The sequence below is a fragment of the Carassius carassius genome, chromosome 1 (assembly GCF_963082965.1).
Source record: "Carassius carassius chromosome 1, fCarCar2.1, whole genome shotgun sequence".
NCBI classification, from domain to species: Eukaryota; Metazoa; Chordata; class Actinopteri; order Cypriniformes; family Cyprinidae; genus Carassius; species Carassius carassius.
In genome coordinates this window covers 43,936,387-43,956,944 of record NC_081755.1, presented here as the reverse complement: position 1 = coordinate 43,956,944, position 20,558 = coordinate 43,936,387, and the positions used below count along the sequence as shown (strand labels likewise).

The following is a 20,558-nucleotide window of genomic DNA, read 5'->3' as shown; positions in this document are numbered from 1 at the left end:
TGTTAAAAAAATATATATTTTTGGTAACACTTTTTAAGATGTCCTGAAAAAAGATGATGATGATGAAGAATAAAAAACAATAGACACACAAACAAAAAAATAGTAGCCAATGGTTTTGGTTTTAATGCAAACTGTAATGGACCCTGTTGGGCTCTACTGGTAATTGAATAAACCAATTAATCCTAATGGAATGTGTCCCAAAACACACTACACACAACATTTTTCTAATGGTTAAAAGTTGAACATTTCTAATGATTGCAATGTATGTATGTTTGCAGTGGAAAACAAGATTTTTGTTTCAGCAGGGATGTTAGGCTACTTATTATAATAAAATAATGCATAATCACATGCAAGTAAACCTAAGGCAACCCCCTAATCCTAAACCTTAAATACATGCATTTAATTACTCAGTACTTAAACGTATAATTAAATGGTAACAAGGACAACTTAAAATAAAGTCAACCTAAAAAAAAATGCATGTAATAAATAAATAAATACTTTAGAGGGGGTTAAACCTATAATTGGCACCCTGCAAAACAATAACAGTCCAGTGAATGCATGAGGACAACAAGCAACATTGTTTGACAAAGTTGACTTCAGCACGTGAATGAACGAGGTTAGAAAGATTCATGACCAGAACAGGGAAAGTATTTGGCGCTTATAGCACAATCTCATGCACAACGTTGCATAAAATATCAATAAATAATGTTAATTTGAGAACATTTCAGGTCATAACCCACATACGGAGTAGCAGGCGGCTCGTGCTGCTCTCTAGCGGCGGAGAGGAGCGAGTCACGTGACCGACACGACTGCTGCCTTTCACAACAGTCACTATTGATGTTACAGAGATATCTAAAGAAAAGACCAGTATTTACATTTATTAATCTTATTATAAATATCTACTGTGTGTGCGTATGTGTATTTATGGTTTAGATCTTTTACATTTTCCTAAATAGCACATTTCTCCAGTGCAATGAAGATTTATATATAGTGTCTTTCCTTGACTTTTCTGTAGGTTTCCCCAATTAATTAAGGTTATACTATGTCATTATTATTATTTTTTGTTATATAACCAAACTTCTTTACAAATACATAGTATGCATTTTTAATAAATAGATTTTTTTTTTTTTTGGAATCACAATTGCATGTGTTAAGACTGTCTTTGTCATGTGATTTTGGCAGGTTTTGGAGTGATCTGAAGTTCAACAATATCACTGGGGCCATAGAGAAACTGCATTAAAAATAGCTTACGTCAAGCAAAAAAATTATCTACAACTGAAAATGAATCATAAATTCATAATACTCAGCCCGTGTGCTTCCACAGTTGTATGACATTCATTCCTACATGAAAAAAAGCATACTCTTTTAAAACATTTTTTTAGCTGAATTATTTGAACCACTCAGCTTTCAAAACATAAATAAATAATACAAATACCATCAAAATTAAAATTCTTTACTGGTACAATTCATAGTGCTGTAGCCATTTTATAACAACAACAAAAAAAACTAACTAAATATAAACAGACCAATATGCATTGAAAAGCATTTTTACAAAAACACACTGCACAAAGTCCTATCTCTTGGATAAATTTCCAGAAAATAAATAGTCATGAACAACTCAACAGTAGTTTACAAACAGACTCTTTCAGGTCAACACAGTGCTGACGACGCGGTTCAATAAATGAACCCCTGACTTTTCAAACACATCCAACGAATCACACAGGACTTTGTGCAACTTACATTTCCTTTATAAAGACATGACAGTGCACTGTCTACTTTAAAGGAACACTCCACTTTTTTTGAAAATAGGCTCAATTTTAAACTCCCCTAGAGTTAAACAGTTGAGTTTTACAGTTTTTGAATCCATTCAGCTGATCTCTGGGTCTGGCGGTAGCCCTTTTAGCTTAGCATAGATCATTGAATCTGACTAGAGCGTTAGCATCTCACTCAAAAATGACCGAAGAGTTTATTTAAATTGTGTACTGGAGATCTGCTGAATGGATTCAAAAACAGTAAAACTCAACTGTTTAACTCTAGGGGAGTTGAAAAATGAGCCTATTTTCAAAAATAGTGGAGTGTTCCTTTAACTAAAATGCTTAAAAACACAAAAAAGGATAAAGATGATGACGGTGCACCCCTTTATGTAAAGTAAACACTGATCGAAGTTGATTAAAAAGGTCTAATTACAATAAGTTACATTCCTGCTGCGAATCGTGACCGTGATATGACTCCTGACGAGAAGAGAAACAAACAAGTGAGTGTTTTATGTCCAGTTATGTTCAAATGTACACATATTAGTCCACATGCTCACATACAGTCCATAAACATCCATTCCTTTCTCAGGAGAAAGCATCCGAGGTCAAACCAATGTCTCCTGCAATTTATGGCTGGTATGGGTTTATTTGTTTGTGTATAATGTTTATTTGTTTTTTGTGTAAAAAAATGAAGTGCCTGTTGGGTGAAAACTTGCCTGGGTCATATTCCACCCTATTAAAAAAAATCTAAATAATAATAAAATTACTATTATTATTATATATTTACAATTATTAATGTTTCCCACTCTCAATAATATAGCAAAATTTCTGTATTAATATTTTTTAATATTTTTAAAAAATAATAATAAAAAAACCATTAAAATGAATAGAATTTTAAAAATAAGTAGAACAAATGCAATCATAATGTTAAAAAAATTAAACTGTTTAAATAATACATATTTTTTGCATTACAGTAATGAGAAAGCTCATCTTAATGAGCCTTTATCTTTTTTTTTTTTTTTTTTTTAAGGAAAAAGCAATGCAAAAAATCTCAGTAGCTCTAAAGTAGGATTAATTTAGTAAATGATTTGGGGTAAAACATGACCCAGACATATTCTCATCAGGTTTGGTGAGATGAACTGGTTTAGCAGATGGCCACCTCAAAGCGGCAGTGACTTCTCTCCTCTCTGTACACTCAGAAAACAAAGGAGAAACAATGTACACAGGATGAGAGAAGCGCGTTCTGTCTGAAGGCACAGATACTTCTGCGGGTGAGAGCGTAACACAGGGCCCAGCCGCAAGGGCATGAATCAGTGCAAGAACAGGGACTTGGGAAGGGAATGATTGGGAATTCTTAGCTTAAACGCACTGCTCTTTTCCACTGTGCTCCTTGTTTCAGCCATCATTTGTATTAGAGTCTTAAAAATGTGTCTAGCAAGCCCAGTTTCATCCGAGCGTTTCCTGTATGTACATAAAGGGTTATATAGTACTGTACAGTGGGCCTGATCACGGAGTGTGAGGTGTGCCGTGAACTCTGAAGCGATACAGGCAGGTGTATTCGGGATGACCCCAGTTCGACAGCACTCGCATCTCAATGATCTGAAAGGCCTTGTCGTTCTTCTCCTGGAAAAAAGAAAGCAAAGTGAAACGTGCTCAGAACGCCACTGTAGCTCTGTTTCATGTAACATCATATTAACTCAAACTCAAATTAAATGAGTGGTGTGAAATAAAGAGGACAGAAGACAATTTATTCCAACATATCGCTAAGCTACTAAAACTTGATTTTATTACTAGCTTGTTGCAATGCATGCTGGGATAACTTTCCCTGAAAATGATACATTCAATGCCGAATCTTTTGCGGAATCCTCATTTTCTTTCTTTCCAAAATGTAGTTTTATATATATATATATTTATATATATATACACAACAACATTTTGTTTAATTAAATGTTATTAACCAATAAGGATTTTAACGATAATAGTGCCCTTTGATATGTGTTTTTTGGTCGGTTTGAATTTTTCTGTATTCTTGAGTTTCATACGAGTTATATTATCAAAAACAATTTCATTAAAATTAATGCATAATATTTTAACAATTTACTAGAACAATTCCTTTCATTTTTTGGCAAACAAAGTGCTGCACAACAGATGTGTACTGTTTAAATGAAAACAAGGATGAAATTCCTTTAAAAAAATAATGTTTGAATAATCTGTAGTATTATTATGGTTTTGTTTTTTGTTTTTACTATGAGAAGTACATTCTACTGTAAAATAGCTATATATAGTATTTCTTTCATAATTTCATATTCATTAGAATTGGCCCAAATCATGTTACACTCCATGTTATTCAGTAAACTATTTTAATGAGTGGATTCTGCAATTCTGCTCATTTCACATATTCTATCTGGACATATTTTACCATAACTGGAAAGATCTGGAGTGATTCTCCATCTTCTTGATAGGTGTAGTCACCCAGCAGTTTCCCTTCCTCCTGGTATTCATCATCCAATCCCTGTGGAGACAGACAGCAGTGGGATTATACACCACCTCCTAACACAAAAACTCACTGGGTTAAACATAAATAGACATGAATATATGCAAGTACACAAGACACAAGTGTGGGTTCTTCATACATAGACAGAGAATCGGCGTGGTGCGCTGCTGATGTTTCCAGAAGGAGAGAGGCTTTTGGGAATATGCTCCAGACAGAAGGAGGTAGGGATCACACTTAAAGAAAGCCTGATCACCAGATAACCTTGGGAGCCTTTAAACGCCCAGCAGTTTCCTGGGTACATGTCCGGCTGTAAGGCAGACAGAAATACACATCTTGTGTGTCTTACGTCTTAGGACAAAATATCACCTACATGCTTTCAATATCAAGACTCAATCCAGCTCTATCTATCGGTGTGTCATTTACTGATACGTCTGATGCTGCTTCAGGTTATTGTTCACAGGTTTTACCTGGATGACGACTCGTGGCGACTGGGAGAAGTACCAGAGCGGGATTCCAAACAGGCTCATCAGTGCGGTTTTAGTCTCGTACGTCTCAGAACAGCGTGTGCTGAGGATACTGCCGCCTGCACACACACACACACACCAGACTCATGTACAAGCCTCTTTAAAGGGTTGGTGATGTTTATGGGGTTGTGTGTTTTGTAGCCGGGCTTACCTCCAGACTCCAGAGCGTAGTCCACCTGTCCGGTGCGATCCTCAGAGTACAGCTTCAGCGCACGCTGGACGATCAGCTGGACTTGCTGAGAAACACAGGCGTTATTAGAAGAGAGATTTAAAGGACACTGGTATGTTAACAAAGAATCCTCAAATAAGGCCCATTTTCATTGGATTCTTCACAGAACTTAATCACAGTTGCATAGGATGTCATTAATATGTTGATTTGCTGCTCAATAAACATTTATCAATATTAAGGCAAAAACGGAGAATCCATTTTTACTGCGATACTACTGTGTCTTTTATGAACAGAAAGTTCATCTTTTGTAAGATTATAAATGTCTTTATCATCTTTTGATCAATTTTAATGTGTCCTTGCCGAACACATGTATTAATTTGTTTCAAATAAAAAACAAATCTTACTGAACCCAAACTTTTGAACACTACTGTATAACAAAACAGTTGTAGTACCTCCTCTGACATCCCAGCAGCCCCGGTGGTGTGGGCGACCGTCTGAGTAACCGTTTCAGCCGAGAACTGCTGCTGTTTGCTCTCCTGCAGCTGCAGGGACAGATTTCCCAGAATGCTGCGCTCCAGGGTCATGAGGGTGGCGGTGAGGTCAGAGGAGCGTGTGTACTGAGAAGCCAGCCAGGACAGCAGGGGCTCGGGGATCTCTGCTTCAGCTCCGTCTCGACCGTACAACAGAGCGTACAACTGTTCCTTCACCTGCGCGGACACCTGGAGAAGAGATATGACTCATATATAAACACATACAAAGCAGGATGAATGTATTCTGTGCTGTACATAAAGATTACATACGGTCTCATGTATGGTGTCGAGTCGGTCACACTTCCCTTTACATCCCATCACTCCTTGCAGGTCTCCTCTGATGCAGCCCAGCTCTGCTTCCAGCCTCTGAACCTCAGTGAGCAAAGCATCATGCTTCTCCTGAGAGACTCCAACACTGCAGCGGGAAACACAGGAGCAAACATCAATACTCAGACAGGAGGAGCCCAAAACATGTGATGTATTAGCATGTCTACCTGACAGGAGCCTGCACCGGAGTCTGCTGTGTTACATGGATCTCCTGTGATTGAGACAGAATTAGATGGAGGGGTAGAATAACAAAATAAATAAGTGTGAGGGGTGTTTATACCTCAGTTCTAGAGTTCAGGCTCTTCAGCAGGAGCTCCAGCTCGGCTAGTCGAGCTTCAAGACTCGTCTGATGCTGCACATACTGTTCCTCAGTCTGGAAGACATTGTGAGAGTAAAAAAAAAAGCAGTATGACAACAACCAGACAAAATACTGTACTTTAACAGCTGATAGAGAAGCAAGACATTTTCTCAAAAAAATATATTTTCAAAACATTCATGAAATTTCTGGATAAAATCATTGCTTAGTAACATTAAAAGCAGCAGGAATTTTAAATATGCTTCCATTTTATTTGGTATTTGTTATTTTTTGCTTACTTTATATCCTTATATTCATGGCAAAAATACAATTAAACTTCATAAACAACAGCATTATAATAAACACAAAGTATGTATTCATAGAAAGTGACACATTTCCCAAAGATTAAAAAAAATAATTAATTCAATAACATTTATGAATAAAATTGATGTATAATAACATTAAACATGATGATGCGCTTCCTTTATTTTATTTTATTTAAAAGCCATATCAGCTTCAAAGGCAACAGTCATGGCAAAATATATAAATATATAATTCAAAATTATACAAAATTATGATAACGATATAACCTATTTCAGTTTGTATTTTAATTTATTTTTAAAGTAAAACATCTAATAATGCAATTTTAGAAGAAACTGTTGAATAATATCATTAAAAGCAGGACAGTCCCATAGAATGTTAACCTTTTGGCGATCACTTTGGAAAGATCAAAACAAACTAATAGAGAATATGAAAGCTAATGGGTAAGTCATAAGCTGCGCACTCATTCTGACCTCTGCCCTGTTAAACGCTACTCTCTCCATCTCTCCCTTGAGCACAGTGAACTTGGGCTCCAGGAGCTGAGAAACCCACAGGCTGAGGCTCTCTCTGTCTGTCTGTGTGTTTATCTGATGCTCAAGGGCCTGCACCAAACCAACGGCCTCCTCACGCTGCTGTTTAGCCTTCAGCTCTCCCTGTCTGATGCTTTCCCACAGCTCCGCCACACGCAGCTCCAGCCGATCCAAACGCTCGCTGGTAACGGACTCTGACGCAGCCTGTGAGAATTCAGATCACAATTTGATTCAAATTCATGTATTCATGTGTGAATATCAGATTTCACACAAGACATCATACTCTACAGACTGGCCTCGGTTTGTTACCTGTGAGATCACCGGGGCTGAGATGTGCTGTTCGTCAGCCAGTGGTTCTTGAGTGAAAGAAGGTAATGCAGGTAAAGAGGGAAGAGATGGGAGAGAAGGGAGCGATGGGAAAGAAGTGACTGCTGTTTTCCACTCGGTGAGGTTTACAGCTGGAAGGAAGGACAGAGCGAGGGGCGGACCGAGGTACCATAAACCTGCAGAGAGAAAGAGAAACGTTAAAAGACAGGATCTCTAAAAATCAGTCTTTGATCAGAAGCTGTTTTTAGATGTTTATGGACTTTCTGGTACAAAAAAAAAGTTATTATTTCGAAAGGACTTCAGTGATATGCAGTCAAATTCAATCCATGGATTTGAAGCGGGAGGGAGGGAGAGAGAAAGAGAGAGAGAGAGAGAGAGAGACAGAGAGAGAGAGAGAGAGAGAGAGAGAGAGAGAATGTGTGTGTTTGTGCAATCCTGGATAAGTGAATAAGAGACTAAGCAACACCATCTGGGTTATAACTGGTGGATTGCACAATTGTGGCTGTTTATGAGTGCCAGTGGTTTCCTGAAGGAATGTTTGGATCATAACAAGGGTTTCTGTGCCCCTAGTGTCACCAGAATGAACTGCAACAACAATGTCTGTTTTTAATAAAACTAGTCTCTCTATATTAAGACTCTAAAAGGAGTTTTGAAAAAGCAATTATCCCCCAAAAAAATTTCCCATTATGCATTCCAATTAATCTGGGTTATTTTGATTAGGTTAAAAAATAACTAAATAATACAGCTAACTGACACAATAAAAACATAATCATCATCATAAAATCACATGATTTGGGAAGCTTGAGCTTACCGCATGGCCCTCATTTTTTAAATATAAAAGAAAAATGTGTTTGTTAATGTGTGACGCACTTTCAATTGAAGCCTAACACACAAGCCTGCAGGCAATGTCAATACACACTTAAAATATGCTAATTTTACACTGTTACAGAAGTATAAAATTAACTTGCAAACGTTACATATACTAGTATGACTCTAGTGAAGCACCTAGCTCCCGTCTCTGTGCAAAGTTACATTACCATTCAAAAGTTTCAAGTTGGTAAGATTTGTTTTTTTTAACTAAAGACAACCTCATGCTCATGTAATACACTGTACAAGTGCTTTTTTAAATATATTTATACAGCATCTAACAGATGCTTAAATTAAATGAATTCCTTTAACACTAAGCATTAATAGCAGTGTAACAAATCAGTCTTATTATAATCTCACCGAACAGCAGCAGCAAGGGGAGCAGAATCAGAAGAAGCTTCAGTAGTTTGGGCAGACACCTGACAGACAGAGAGAAAACACTCAAAAACTACATTTCTCACATGCACACGAGGGATAATGTTTGCATTCTGACCAAAAAAAAAAAAAAAAAAATCACATAATTATTGTGCAAAAAACACAAAAACTAAAGAAAACAAAGACAAGATTTCTATTAAGGATCAAACTTCAAATGTTTACCTGGTGAGAAGAAAGACGTTGATCAGAGACATGAGTGCGACCAGCTGATACCATCCTGTTCCCAGCCACCAGAAGGCGCCAGTCGCTGCTTTCCCTGTCCAGATCAGAGGAGGACGTTATATGGAGTGAAAGTTGCTCCAAGTGACACACTGACAGGTTTAATTGCTTTAAAGAAGAGTATTATTAGTCAAAGATTCAGAAACGGAGACGGATGGACTGGAACCACCACAGCCGAGAAGCTAAGAAAGGAAGTACTGGTTAAAATGATTTGAGTCTTCAGACACAAGTGTTATAGGTTCACTGTGCGATCAAGTCAAATAGATGCAAAAGTCTAATAAGCCACACTAATATGGGGGAAAGGAGAAAGCAAGAGACGCAGACAAGCATGCTGGAGTCTGAATTTATATCAACCTGGAGAACACAGTGCCAGCCACAGAACGGACTTCAGCTTCCGGGTCACAAACGCACCGGCCGAGCCCAAACCTCGGCAAACCCGCAGAAGCCCATAACCTGGGTGTGTACCATCAAAAAAACAGAACACAATCAGACAACACCATCTCTCTTTAATCAGTGACTTACATAATTTTTTGGCTAACAAATGAAAATGAAGATGAAAAACATAAATCGTGAAAGACACACAAAGGTATCTCCATGGAACGAGACACTGAAGTCGACATCTACTGGGAAGGTGTGTATAGATCTGAAGGTGGTGTATAACCTGTGTAAGAAACAAGGGCCCACAAGGCTGCGTATACATGCTGGGAGGAAAAGGTATAGCGTTTGTGCTCCGTGTGGATTTCCATGTGCTGTTTTCCTTTACAGTCATCACCTGAAAACCAACAAGGACGACAAAATCACAGTCATGTGACACATTCACAGTTTTACCACAGTACATTCATGGAAACAATACACAGCAGATGAATGAAGCCTAGAACATACATTCCTAAAGTAATACATTCAAAACAATACTCTGGCATTCAAAAGTTTGGGGTCAGTAAAATATATACTTTAAAATACATTAATGCTTTCTTTCAGCAAGGATGCATGAAGTGAGGAATAATTGATGACGGGCCGTTGAAATATTAGAAAAATAATTATACTACGGTTACCACACCTCAAGACATTGATCAGAAGATATATTTAAAGGGATTCGTCTGGTTTTTGTACTTAAATCGCTATTATTAGTAGGGCTATTTCTTCCGCATCTAATCCAATGCCTCTTTTGCTAGTACCTAGGGCTGTCGCGGTTAAGAAATTTCCCCTGCGGTTATTATGGGTGGCTCAATAGCGCGATATGCGGTATTACCGACGTTTTTTTTTTTTTTTTTTTTTACATACCTAATTTATCCTGATTTTGCTGCATACAAAGCTCTATCGTTGAGTTATGTAGCATATATTGTTGCTTTTTTTAACTGACAGAGACGTTTTAAAACATTTTTATTTATTGTTAAATGCCAAACAGCAACAAGAACATGCGTTTTCCAATAATTTTTTTTTTTTTAAGAAATCAAGTTCTAACATGTATTACATGTATGTGCGCGCGACTTTGGACAGCAGCGGAAATCTAGACTGATTATCGCGTCACCACCGGCCCACCAGGACAGTGGATTCGCGCTGGAGTCGATGCACTCCTCAAGCAGATAGCGTGTGAGCTCGTTATCTGCTCACGCTCTCTTGGGTATGGGCACTGACGCGGAGGTTGTCCGTGACTTTAGCAGGTACGCCTGTTACTTTCACGGCTGTATTTTACAGATTTCGCAAAGGCTTCAGCTACTCCTAACTGTCGGCCGGTCTCAGCTGTTCTTTTTGATGTTGCTCCGCGATCTGATGCTTGAGGGGGCAGCTGCGCTGGATGACAGGGGACACTCTAAAACGCTTAACATGGCTTAATGTACTAAGACAGTGATATTAACAGACCAAACTCACTAAAAATCATACTAATAAAGTATACTATCTATAAAAAATCAGATGAGCCCTGAATATGAATGCAACTCGTTTAATAACACGTTAAGCCTTTTCCTCCCATAGAAAATCGTTATAAGAAAACGCTTAATGTGGCTTAATGTACTAAGACAGTGATTTTTAAAAACCAAACTCACTAAACATTATACTAATAAAGTAGTATACAATGTACAAAAAACAAAACAAAAAAACAGATGATCCCTGAATATGAATGCAAGTCGTTTAATAACACGTTAAGCCTTATGATGGTTTTCTATGAGAGGAAAAGGCTTAACGTGTTATTAAACGCGTTGAATTCATATTCAGGGATCATCTGATTTTTTGTAGATAATATACTTTATTAATATGATGTTTAGTGAGTTTGGTCTGTTAATATCACTGTATTGGTACATTAAACCACATTAAGCGTTTTTCCTGTTAAGCGTTTTAGAATGTCCCGATGACCTCAAATTAGATGTATTGCAGTGTCACAGGAACATTTTTTGCAGCACATTTTGCATATCGGCTCATCTATATTCGCTGGCTCGTCCTTTTCATTGGGTTGAAAGCCAAAATGTTCCCAAACTGGCAACGTGACATTAGGTTTTGGGACGAGATCGAGCGCCTCCCATCGTTTCAGCCGGCCTATTCAAAACTAACGAAGCACCATAAAGCTACAACGGCTCACGAGAAAATTACAGTCGTGACCATATTGTATCATTAATATAATTTATTTATTATTGAATGCACAGTGACAAATTGAAAAAAAAAAACAATAAGGCCACAGCCTCATAAAAAAAAAAAAAAAAAAAACCTGAACACTGCGGTTGCCACGGTTTCTGCGGTTGCTATCTTTCCTCTGCGGTTTGCTTGTCAATAGCGCGGTATTACATTTTTGCGGTTATCGCGACAGCCCTACTAGTACCAAAACATCGTTTTAAAGCTGGTAACGGAGACTAGAGTCATTGATAGCATTCAAATGCAGTTATTAATGAAGTTATTAGAAAGAGAGGGAGAGCGGTTGAGACACAGAGAGAAAGAGAGAGCTTGTGTAAATTAGGCTAACGTAACGTTACCTCTGTGTGTCTCTAAATACTCTTCTGCTGCATCGTCTCTAAACAGTGGTGTTATTACATCGCTAGTGAGAAATGTCATGTGTGTAGTCTTTAAGTTGCTACACTATATAGGCTAACTGATAAAATCATCAGGGCAGCGCTGACACCTTTTGGTGCAAACTACGTGACCGTTATTACTGTTAACTATGTGAAGTGATATGGAACTGTAATGCTGTCAGGAGAGCTGCCTGGAACTACGTTCACCGTCTGTTTCCCAGAAAATAATTGCGCACCTCAGAACGTTCGTCAGCCAATCAGATTGAAGCATTCGACGGCCCCGTAGTATAAACTGATTTAAAGTGACAGTTAAGACATTTAGAATCTTTACAAAGGATTTGAATTTCAAATAAATGCTGTTCTTTTAATGTTCTATGAATAGAATCTTGGGGAAAAAAATTCCTTGACAGTTTCCACAAAAATATTACTGTAATTCCTCAAATAAAAGCCGGGGCCTTTATTTACCTGAACTGCAGAAGGTAACAGGCTTTTATTTGAAGCAGGCTTTTATTAGAGGCAGGCCTTTATTTCTAATTCTATCTCTTTGATACGTAATTGTTTTAAATAACCCGTTTTAAATTAAAGCAATAGCGTTCCAGGACAGAGATCATAACATTAGCACAGAATCAGTTCAGAATCAATCACCAAAAGAATCAGTTTGGTTCAGACGCTCTGTGTGTCAGTCTGCTTCACGCTGAATCACGCATGCGCAGTATCATCAGCTCCTCGGTTCTTGAATCGTACGTGTCCGTCAGAAACGGTTCTTGGTTCAGTGTACTGGTGATCTGAAAACCGATGCAACCAGTTCTTGACTCGAGAACGAGAAACGCTCCGGCAGTGGGTGTACACGTTCGCTATCTGGCTCTGCTGCACAAATTTTCCCCCGGCCTTTATTTGTCCGTGTTGACCACGCGTTTATTTGACTACTGGTTTTTATTTGAGGAATTACGGTAAGCTGAATTTATCAAATAATACATTCAAAATGACTGAAAACTGCTTAAAATATAACATACTTCATGTAAATAAAAAAGACTAAGATATACAGACAGGAAGGCAACATAGAAACATCACAAATAGCTCAAGTGTCAACTTTAGACTGTTGTTACATCCAGTGTCCCAGACTCTTGAATTCCCATGTGTGGATCTGTTTAATTACATAATTTGTCATCCTTAAACTCAGTTGTCATTTAGAATGGGTCAATCACATGCTCTGCTAATCATCAGGCTTAGGTTCTTCACTTAAGCTAGCCATACAAAAACAATCTGGAGCTCAGCGCTCATCAACATGGAAATCCACTCTAATCAGCATGTGGTTCACTTAACTCTTTCTCAACCTCTGAGAATGATGGATTACAACCCAATGAGACCAAATACTGGTTGCTTCACCTGACAGACTTGAATAACAGCTAAAAAGACCACCTTTGTGAAAGTGACAAAATGCAGTCTAGACTTCTGTTGATGCTGATTTTCTACTAAAATATGTTTTGCCACACAAACGTCAGTGTCATATGATATAACAGTTCATTAGCTGTAGTAGCTGTGGTTGCTTTCACATCTGAAGGATTGTTTAGTATCCTGTGTGTACTTACAGAGTGAGCCGTTGAGATTGAGATGGCTGTCTGTGGTCACCAGATCTCGCACGTTCACACTGCCACAGTAGCTGTCATGAGCTGAAACACACACAGAGCAAATAAACACTTGCTCATCTCAAATTTGTGCATGGTTTTCACTTTATTTCACAAAACTCCAGTCCATCAGTTAAAAAGTGAAAATTTGCATGCTTGGTAAGAAACAAATCCATCATTTTAACTTTAAACTGTTGATTCTGGCCAAAAATAAGTCCATAATCCATAACAACACCTCCTCTAGTGAAAAAGTTGATCTTCTGTTGTCGTCTCGTATCAAAATCCAACCACATATTTGCTTAGAGCGGTTTTGGCTTGTAAATAGCGCTGGATCTGTGCATATTTATCTTCATGTTCAGAAAGATAACTTTGTCACTGGAGAAAGCAATATCATGGATCGAGGGATCATATTTCAGCAGGAAGCAAGGGTTTTAAGTAAACAAGTTTTAATGATGGATCTGCTCCTTACAAACGGCTGCTTTTCACTTCACAAGGTGTTATTGATGGACTGGAGTGGTGTGGATTATGGTGATGTTTTTAACAGAGGTTTGGACTCTCATTCTGACGGCACCCATTCACTGCAGAGGATCCTTTGGTGAGCAAGTGATGTAATGTAATGCTACATTTCTTCATATCTACTATGATGAAAAAGCAAACCTTTCTTCCAATTTTTCTTTTTTGGGTAAACTACTTCAATGAAGTGTTTTTGAAATACGGAGAGGCGATGTTTGCGACCTGACATCTTCGTGTCCCCACCTGTCTTGTCAACACTGTTCAGAGAACTGGTCATAGTGGCGTCTCCAGCTGTCTGATATGCTGAAGACACAGATGTCGAGTACGGTAAGGAATATGAAGTTTCGTCCTCCTTCCCGTCACCATGGAACGAGCAGTCCTTACAAATATAGCCGTTAGCCAGATTAGTGTGCGCCTCTGTTTTACTGATGTCTCCATTCTCCAACAGAGAGCTGTGAGCAGTTCTTCTTCTCTGTGCTGAACACAACATTAAGAGAAAAACCAAACAAATAGATTAATAAAAAGAGTCAAAGGTTAACCTGATGTTATTTACAAAGGGCTGATGATAACCTTTTTGTGAGAGGCTACAGACCAGAGTACGTGTGTGTCCTGGAGCTCTGTCTGAGTGTGGACTGATCCAGCAGGCTGGAGATCAGAGATGCATCACTGGTTGTACTGCTGAAACTCAGGTCTGACAGGGTCTGGTCTTTCTGAGGAGTCTGAGTCACGCTCTCAGACTCGTACACGGATGAGCTCTGCTGCTGCCTCCTGCTCCGAACAGTCCTGTGGGGAAATATACAGCAGGTCAATTACATTTGAAAGTGATTATGCAATGCTAGTACAACCTATATTCAGTCATATGTTGCAGACACACAATTGCAATTTGTTTAAAATTGTGCATGTTTTCCCCATTTGGTGCATGAAAGAATATTTCTAGAATATTTTTTCAAGTGCTAGAGAAATGAGATTTTGAAATCCCAGTTAAGATCTTATATAAAATGATGCTAGGTTTTTATAATGAATCATAAGGATGTCATTTAAGATCACATGATTACAGAGTAAATTTTTGATAATAGAAGGAATTCAGTTCATTTATGTATACAGTACTTCTGAAAAGTTTGAGATCGGTAAGGTTTTCTTTTTTTAATGTTTTTGAAAGAAGCCTCTCGTGCTCGCCAAGGCTCCATTTACAGTATTTGATCAAACATAGTATATATATAAAAAAAAACAAATATTCCTGTTTTTTATTTCAGAACCTATAAGGATTTAATATGTAATTGATTCCTGATGTGCAGCTGAATTTTCAGCATCATTACTCTAGTCTTCAGTGTCTATAGTTAATATGCTGATTTGCTCAAAATTATTAATTTCTTTTTAAAAATGCTGTCCACTCTGCTTAATATTGTACACTAAAAGACAAAATACTACTTGCAAAAATACTAATAGTACTATGCTTACATGGTGTCAGTTTAATAGCCCATGATTAAGCACCGACACACAAGTTGTACAAACTTGCTGTAAGTCATGTAAAATATGCGCTTCTGGGCTGATCGCACAAATGCATCTCTTTGGGGAATTTTTTTTAAGGCTGGAAAGATGCTATTTTCACCATGTCATTCATTTTTCTTCATTCGCTTTACTCAGGCACCAACATGTCAGTCATTACAGCTCAACCTCTTTTACTAGTGCAAGCTGAGATGTCACTACTTGCATATTTATACAAATTTAAGATACCCTCCTTCCCTTGAAGATGTTCACAGTAACAAGACACATGGGCTTAACAGTTTTAAAATGTAACATTTTCCAATGATGATGACAAAAAAATGCCGCTCATCTCACATAGAGGTTCTGGCATGAGGCTTTGTGGGTTTCTCGATAAGAGGTAATGTTGCACACTTTGTTTGTTATCTTCCACCGACAGAGAGATGAAGATCTGACCTGCTGCTGCTGCTGCTGGTGCTGGTCTGCTTGTAGGAGCCGACACTGTAAACGCCTGTGCGCTCGGTGAGGCTGTTGTCCCCATAAAAACCACTGCTGGTCTGTAGTCTCAAACTACGGCGAGACATTCTGGGCGAGTCGAACACAGGATTGATTTGATGCTCCTTCTCAAACTCAAGGGCAGCAGTTGAGTAACTTGAGCTGCAGGGCGGAAAAAAAACATATAACATTCAGACAGGCTGCTCAAACTAGTCACATGGTACAACCTCTGGATAACAGCTGCTCATGTTTACAAGTTAAATCTTGCAGTCTGATCTTGAGACACCTGCAGTCAGTAGAAAAAAAAAAAAGAGTCCAGTGTGAATCCTTTCCAATTGAGCACATCTGCTAATTTTTACATTTTAAAATTCTTTAACTTTTCAAAGCAATACTTTAAAGCTCTCTGAAGCTATGATTACAGGTGACAAATGTGAGTGGTGCATCTGCCTCCTTAAAACTGGGCGCAGCAGTAAGCAAAGTCACAAGAAGCCTACAGCAACTCTAAGGGGAAGGGGAAGGGAAAGGGAAAGGGGAAGGGGAAGGGGAAGGGGAAGGGGAAGGGGAAGGGGAAGGGGAAGGGGAAGGGGAAGTCGTGGCCTAACAGTTAGAGAGTCGGACTCCCAATCGAAAGGTTGTGAGTTCGAGTCCCGGGCTGGCAGGAATTGTGGGTGGGGGGAGTGCATGTACAGTTCTCTCTCCACCTTCAATACCACGACTTAGGTGCCCTTGAGCAAGGCATCGAACCCCCACCTGTTCCCCGGGCGCCGCAGCAAAAATGGCTGCCCACTGCTCCGGGTGTATGCTCACAGTGTGTGTGTGTGTGTGCGCATTTCGGATGGGTTAAATGCAGAGCACAAATTCTGAGTATGGGTCACCATACTTGGCTGAATGTCACGTCACTTTTTTTTTTTTTTTTTTTTTTTTTTTTTTCTACAGGAGATACAGTCCTCTGTCAAAGACAGAGTTCAAGACTAAGGAGTTCAGCTGACAAAACGTTTGGGAATCCCTGCTCCAGGATAACACTCTCAAACACACTGCTAAACAAACTGAAGAGTGCTTTTAGAAACATGAGGATGAAGTTTAATATCTGTAATTGCCTCCCAGCTACTAGATCTAAACATCACTGAACCCTAACAGGAAGTTCATGCTCCCTGAACAGTTTAATGCATATCATTTACACTCATTATAATGTCTGTATCAGAAAAACAAGAAGAGAATGAAAATATACACATGTGTATCATATGTAGGACTGCAACTAACGATTATTTTGATAATCGATTAATCTGTCGATTATTTTTACGATTAATCGGTTTATGTACTTATATTTTAGTTTTTTCCATTTTTTCCCCAAGTAAATTATTAATAAATGGTCTTTATCCTTCAGCATAGATTTTTAAGAGATTTTAACCATTTTGCACTGTCATATCCTCATCAAAAATATATCTGGAGTTGTTTTATTGTGTTAGTAATCCTTTGTCGAACTCTTCTGCAATCAGAACACTGACCCATACTCTAGCAAATTTCACAAGGAGATTTCAAATAATGTTTTCACCATAGCAGTCCTTAGAGCTCCTAAAGTAGTTTAACATCCTGAACAAAGCTTATCAAGGAATCTTTAAGAACATATTTTCACGAAGAATAAGGATAAAACAGAATAAGATTGCAGTGCGTTGTATTTTATTATTTACTGGGAAACAGCTTTATAGCTTTTGCTGTGAAATTGTAAACAATCCTTCAAAAAAAGTGCCAATGGCATGAAACCTGAATGGAACTCACAATTTAAAGTAAAATCCATCAGAAGGTTGTCCAGAAAAAAAATTGGACACACACAAAAAACCTGCTGTGTGAAAAAGAGCAGTGAATACTTCGAAAAAAAGTGCATTTCAAATATATTTAAACATTTACCTCTCTCTCATTCAGTCATAATTAGGCTGCACGACTGAATTATGAACTGGTAAATGACAAACTGATCACAGAACATGTTTGTAAAGCTTTAAATGTTAATTGTTAAAAAGCAATGTTATCAGCTTTTACGACTAAACATTTGCAAACAACATTGTACTGGAGAATCTGCACAAATGAAAGTCTTAGGGGCCGTTCACAAATCGCGCCTAAAAACGCTAGGCACACCGCTTTCTCCTTCTTTCCAAAGCGCTCGTGCAGTTGCGCCCCTGAGGCATCTGCCTTTGCTAAGCAACCATGACGTGCTCTCTCCTTGAAGACGCGGAAATTTCAGCAAAGGATAAATGGATTTGCAGCTCAAAAAATCGCTTGCAGTAGCTCTGCTACTAAATTTATTTCAAAATGGAAATCCATATACAGCTATGATCAGCTGTTCCTTTCATCTTGACTGAGCTTTTAACATTGTTACGGGAAAGGATGAAGCTGATTGGTTAGTTCTTGTCACATGACCCGCGGTGCGCTTGCGGCATTCTGAAAAGTTGAAATGTTTTTAACTCGATGCGGTGCGGTGTTGGAAATAATGAACTTGAGCGCGCAAAAGACGCGATATGTGAACGTCCCCTTAAACAGTTCAGTAGTGCAGAGTTTACAGGTTAATCTTCTTTTTTGAATGCTCAAAGTAAAGTACTCCCACATCACGCTGAATGCTGCAGAGACGCTGTTCGGGAAGCACGTGACATAAAACGAGGCCAGCTATTGGCTATTCGCTACTTCTCCTGCTGTACTGGCTGAGTAAAACCTCCGGTGGCTGATTACTGCCACACTTTGGTCACCGCAGATTTGAAATATGCACGAAATGAGCCGCTTACGGCAAATAAAAGTTATTTAGCAACGAATCGATGACTAAATTAGTTGACAACTATTTTAATAATCGATTTTAATCGATTAAATCGATTCGTTGTTTCAGCTCTAATCATATTAACCATATGATGTTGGCTTTTTCACAATATGCCTTATGCTTCATTAAATAATCAAGAAAACGGTTACATCAACAGATTCTTTACTAATGAAGAATGAGGACAAAAACAGAAATAAATGCAACAACAAAGCTTTCTGAAGGTAAATATAGCCTACACATATAGGGATAATATCTCTGTTTTAATTTTAACAGTAAACCTCGTGCAACAATTTGTTTGCCAAAAAAAATAAAAAGAATGGTTTAATTTTTATTATGGAAAATCATTACCAGTGTTTCCTATAGGAGTTTGTTTGATGGGTGGTCCTTAATCCCTCTAGTGTAAGAAAATTTTGTACATTTTAAAGTTAAATGAATAAATCTGGTGCACTTTGAGAGTTCAGAATTAAGTAGAGCCCGACCAGTATGGATTTTTGGGGGCCGATGCCGATATTAACTCGAAAAGAGCCGATTTATAAGCCGATATTTTGATTTTAAAAATAATCTGGATATTGGACCCATTTCCTATAAACTGCATTTACACAACATTCAATAGCAAAATATCTGCCTGTTCTATGTATGTGGGCTGTATAAACCATTTTCCAGAAGGGATTATGTTTAAAAAAGCCTTAGATTACAGTCTCAATGACTAAACAATTGCACATCAAAAGTATATATTTTTTAATGATCAAAAAACAGTCTGGTTTTAAACATTTAACACTTTTACTTTCTTCCAGTTGAAGCTGGTTTTAACAGTCTGTGTGTTTACTGTAAATAAATTATGATACTAAAGTTAAAGTATTTGCAGAAGTAGTCCCACACTTTGCTGCTACAGCATTCACCCTTTTCAGCCATCTGTAGGCAGAAAGAGAGACGGAGAAAGAATAAGCATGTGTATTAATAATATCACCATGTATCATTACTCATGTCATCATTAGAATTATAATAATAATAAACTGGGATCTCCTACATAGGCAAAAATGAGAAATATATATATTTTTTTATTTGTCAAGCAATAGGTATTACCTACTTATATTTAACAATATTATTTCAACATTTTCCTGTTATGTCTGTAAAGCTGCTTTGAAACAATATGTAAAAAAAAAAAAAGCGCTTGTTCAGCTCACATTTATTTACATGTCCCCTCTGGTTTAATCATTTCTGACGCACCTACTGTAGTTACTGTAACTACACTATTGTTACGTCCATAGGGACATAAGTTATTCTGTCATATGATTTAATTAACAATTGTGTTTACTCTGTGTGTGTGTGTGTGTGTGTGGTAGACTGATCTTGTCTCTTTTTACTCCTCCTGCTCTCTCTGCTTGGCAGGCTAATGAGTGTCACCTGATTCCTGTTTTGAGCTCGTTAGCTGGAGTATAAAGGAACCGGCAGAGCTGCAGCCCAGAGAGAGAGGCTGAGGTGTTCCATCCTTGCAACTGCCATCTTCCAGTCCCAGCGTTGCAGTTTAAGCTCTGGTTTAAACTCTTGTCTCTGTGTTTGTTGATTGCTTCACCTATAGATTTAACTTGAAGTTATTGAGATCTATCTCCGTGTTTGTTGATTGCTTCACCTATAGTGTTAGCTTGAAGTTATTGAGATCTATCTCCGTGTTTGTTGATTGCTTCACCTATAGTGTTAATGTGAAGTTATTTGGAGTAGCACAGTGTTTCAGTTTTATTTTATTTCTTTTTGTAACTGTTTAAGTGGATGTGGAATATCTTTTTTTCTTGTAGGGAGGTGGATGTCATTTATTTTAGAAATTACCCTTTTTTCTCCTGTGTTTAAGTTAGAGAGG

At 38.0% G+C, this 20,558-nt stretch overlaps 2 protein-coding genes across 6 annotated transcripts in view; one reads left to right on the top strand and one right to left on the bottom strand.

The window, feature by feature from the left end:
* Positions 1-20,558, top strand: part of LOC132151902 (Fc receptor-like protein 5) — a 628,771-nt gene that overhangs the window by 439,862 nt on the left and 168,351 nt on the right. The gene's annotated exons all lie outside the window — the stretch shown is intronic.
* The window catches only part of LOC132152088 (SUN domain-containing protein 1-like), a 31,971-nt gene continuing 13,859 nt past the window's right edge, over positions 2,447-20,558 (bottom strand). The window contains exons 3-21 of the mRNA XM_059560775.1: positions 15,865-16,065; positions 14,519-14,709; positions 14,170-14,403; positions 13,378-13,458; positions 9,454-9,564; positions 9,147-9,245; positions 8,736-8,829; positions 8,499-8,557; positions 7,254-7,447; positions 6,888-7,148; positions 6,079-6,171; positions 5,966-6,009; positions 5,742-5,886; positions 5,394-5,660; positions 4,924-5,008; positions 4,716-4,831; positions 4,388-4,555; positions 4,174-4,266; positions 2,447-3,377 (exon numbers count right to left, since the gene is read on the bottom strand). Coding sequence (XP_059416758.1) covers positions 3,261-3,377; positions 4,174-4,266; positions 4,388-4,555; positions 4,716-4,831; positions 4,924-5,008; positions 5,394-5,660; positions 5,742-5,886; positions 5,966-6,009; positions 6,079-6,171; positions 6,888-7,148; positions 7,254-7,447; positions 8,499-8,557; positions 8,736-8,829; positions 9,147-9,245; positions 9,454-9,564; positions 13,378-13,458; positions 14,170-14,403; positions 14,519-14,709; positions 15,865-16,065 — 2,653 coding nt within the window. The 3' untranslated portion in view covers positions 2,447-3,260. The remainder of the gene's footprint in view (positions 3,378-4,173; positions 4,267-4,387; positions 4,556-4,715; positions 4,832-4,923; positions 5,009-5,393; positions 5,661-5,741; positions 5,887-5,965; positions 6,010-6,078; positions 6,172-6,887; positions 7,149-7,253; positions 7,448-8,498; positions 8,558-8,735; positions 8,830-9,146; positions 9,246-9,453; positions 9,565-13,377; positions 13,459-14,169; positions 14,404-14,518; positions 14,710-15,864; positions 16,066-20,558) is intronic.